Genomic DNA, 3254 nt, shown 5'->3' on the forward strand with positions numbered 1-3254 from the left:
GCCCGCTCATTAAGGGGGGATGTCCCCCTTACGGTGGAAGCGGTACACAGCGGGTTAAATATTCTCTTTCTCACACACACCTAGATATATAAAATATATGTATTTGGAAAAATAAATATATATTGCCCTAGCCGGTGGCATTTTGGGCATTTTGCAAGAGCGAGCTTGTGCCGCGGTCTTTCCGCAGGCGAAGCTGGGCAGCAGCCCTGGCCGGATCCTGCCCTGCGATCGCGGCCCAGCAGGTGCCTCCGCCTGGCCGGGGAAGGGGGGTCGTGGGCCACCTAGGACCCCCCAGTTTTGCTGGGCAGCGCTCAGCTGCCCTCCGACCTCTTCAGCGCTCCCTTCCCCCGGGGTCGCCGGGGGGGGTTGTATCAGGCACTCGCTCCGCAGCTCGCGTTTTCTCGGACTGTTTCTTCTCCTGTCTGCTAAAAGACGAAGTAAGGAGGGGAAAGGCTTGCAAAGCTCGGATGTTGTTCGGCGCTGCCCTTGGACGCTGTTTACAATTGTTATTTCCGGGGCGGGGGGGGGAGAATCTATCTGTGAGTGTCCAAAAAAGGGCCATCGGTTTCCATGTCCATGAGGACGTCTCATTCAGAAAGGGCGGAACAATCTGCCCTTAATGATTTAAAGATGGTGACTTTGGATCAGTTTTTAAAAAGCTCTAATAAACAAATTTTTTTGATTGGAAAAATATATCCTGGCACGCCCGTGTCTCTTCCCTGCTTTCCATCCGCTATAGGGAAACGCTGCTATTCACTCCCTGTTCTAAGGACAAAAAGTCTCCGGTGTGACAATAAACCAGAGGCTCCTCAGCAATTTAACACAAAGTAGATAGCGGAGGTGTCAACACGTCTTTGTTCTGCCCAGCATTTATTTTCCTGCCTGTTGAACTGTAACTATTAGAAACTGCACGAAGGTGAAATTTGTCTTAAGCAACACTTTTACTTTTTTTTTTTAAACAAACACAATAAAAATATGGGTGATATGTTGTTAAAATGTGTCTGTTGTTATTATCGTTGTTGGTGTTGTTATTGTTGTTGTTACAGATTATGTCAGTGTATTCTTTGGGCTATTTTAAAATAGAATGAAATAAACAATTCCGGTTTTGGACGAAACTGTCTGTGTTTTTTTTAGATTTTAAGTTGACAGAAATCCAAGCAAAAGCAATGATGCTACCTCCTTCCAAAATACCTGAAAGAGGAGGCGGGGGGGCTTGTGAAAGAAATGCTCCTCAAGAAAGAAGAGGGGCCAGTGTGAAGGACACATACAAATGCAAAGATTAGGGGTGGGGAAGGAAACACAAAATCCAACGCACGGATTAAATAATAAAATAATTTTTTTTTAAAAAAAAAAAAAAGAAAGAAAGAAGACGCAGCAAGGAAAAGCCAATGAGAGAACTGAAGGCTGAAGTACAAAGGAAGGGAAATCGCCTTTGCTCCAATTTACAGACTGGTGATTGTCTGAAGGAGTTGTGCTCCCTGTCACCTAATCTCTTCCCTTGGCGGCTTGTTAGCGTTTGGCACGGGGTCTTTGCTCACAGAGCATTATACATTCGATATTCAAAAACCCTCCTTACATATACATCACTTGCTAATTTCGTCAGTGTGGGCATATTTCAGCGACTGATAATAGGACATTGTTATTTAAAGGACAAATAGCTCTGACCCATAAAGAGGCAGGAGCTCGTATTTTTTCCCTGCCAATTCCAGTCTGCCTCTTAAAAATAAAAGTTGGAATGAAAGAGGAGACGAAATGCTGGATTTCTGCTCGAAACGAAGGAGGAGACAAGGGAGAGTAAAGAATGCAATTAAACCACGAAAGTAATGTACAGAATGTCGGTTTTTCTTTATGGTAAAGCATTGTTTTTCTCTATAGAGATAACTGGCTAATACTGTTGAGTTGCAATCCAGAAACCTTTTGTTTTTGCCGTTTGCTCGTTGTTTTTATTTTCTGAACACTCTGGTAGGTTACATCTTTGCTTTCTTCATGCGCACAAGCCATTTCGTTATCAAGATAATGTTTCTTTCAAGTATTTCAGATTTTCCTTCTCCGTCTCGTAGGTTTGTGCATAAGGTTTGTTGCTGTGAGCCGCAGAAGCCCCAGCCCTTGGTAAGAAGTCTATCCATGGAAAAGAAAGTCCCAGCTCATTTCTATAGGTTACCGAAGTGTATTTCATTCGGGTTGGTTTTCTTCCTCTTTCCGTGCCTAAAATCCTTCTCAGAGATAAATCACCAGTCATTTCTTTCCTTCTTCTTTTTTTCCCTTTGGAATGTAACTCCTTTTAAGACTGAGCTATTTTTAGTCTTTTTTTTCCCGTAGGTGTCCACTTCTGGGGAGAGAACATGATCAAATAAACATCGGCTGTAGGTACATTAACTCGAAGAGAAGCCCAGGAAAGGGGCGAGTTTTTAATAACCCTGAGACGAAGGTTTATCTCGTTAAAGGTACTTCTTCTCGCTGGTCCATGGAAACTGAGGTGGCTTTGCTCAGCACAGAGGGCGTGAAAGTGAGGAAAGAGTCAGTCCTGGTTGTGGCCGAACAGGTAAAGTCTGATCCGGAGGGTCTCTGCGCCAGCCCGTTGGACTGACCGCTGTGGCAAGCCAGGCAGGAGCAGGGGTTGCCCCCGGCGCTGCTGAGTCCATGAGTTGGGGCAGGGTAGAGAGAGGGATGCCTGAAGGCGCACAGCAGTTCTGGTCTTGGGTAGGGGTGGGAGAGGACCCTGAAGGTGTCCAGCGGCCTCAGGGGGGTACTGAAGGGAGTGGCGGCAGAGGCCGATGTGGCTCCGATGCCCATGTGGGAGTAGTAGGGCAGGGGCAGGTGGGACGGGAACGGGTAGGGCAAATTGCCGGTGGCCGCCGCATGGCTCATCATGTAGGTATAAAACGCCGGGTCGGCCGGGTGAGGCCAGGTCATGGCCAGGCGCTGCCGCTTGTCCTTCATCCTGCGGTTCTGGAACCAAACCTGCGGGGAGAGGGGAGGCCAGAGCCGTCACGCACCGCCGCCCCGCTCCGCCGGCACCGGTCCCAGCCCGGGTCTGCCGGCGAGGAGAGACCGGCGCCAGCTCTCACTCCCAGAGGGAGTTGTCATCACGTACGGAGGGATCAGTTAAGCCCCTATAAATCTACAGGGAGACCCAGTGGAGCAGCCCTTTTAGGGTGCTTGCTTTCTTTTCTTCTGGCTAGGGCTGACCCCCCCGGACCCGGGCAAGCCCGGCAGCTCTGCCTCCTTGCTGCCGTTTTACAGTCAGAACTACC

General features: G+C 48.4%; 1 protein-coding gene across 1 annotated transcript; it reads right to left on the minus strand.

Annotated features, from left to right (window-relative positions):
- Positions 1–2430: 2430 nt before the first annotated feature.
- EVX1 (even-skipped homeobox 1) lies at positions 2431–2961 on the minus strand (the record flags this gene model as incomplete). Its single annotated transcript, XM_009583876.1, has 1 exon — positions 2431–2961. A coding segment is annotated over one exon (531 nt), but the record flags the coding sequence as incomplete, so codon positions are not given.
- Positions 2962–3254: the final 293 nt, after the last annotated feature.

This window comes from Fulmarus glacialis, unplaced genomic scaffold (assembly GCF_000690835.1).
Source record: "Fulmarus glacialis isolate BGI_N327 unplaced genomic scaffold, ASM69083v1 scaffold35778, whole genome shotgun sequence".
Lineage (NCBI taxonomy): Eukaryota > Metazoa > Chordata > Aves > Procellariiformes > Procellariidae > Fulmarus > Fulmarus glacialis.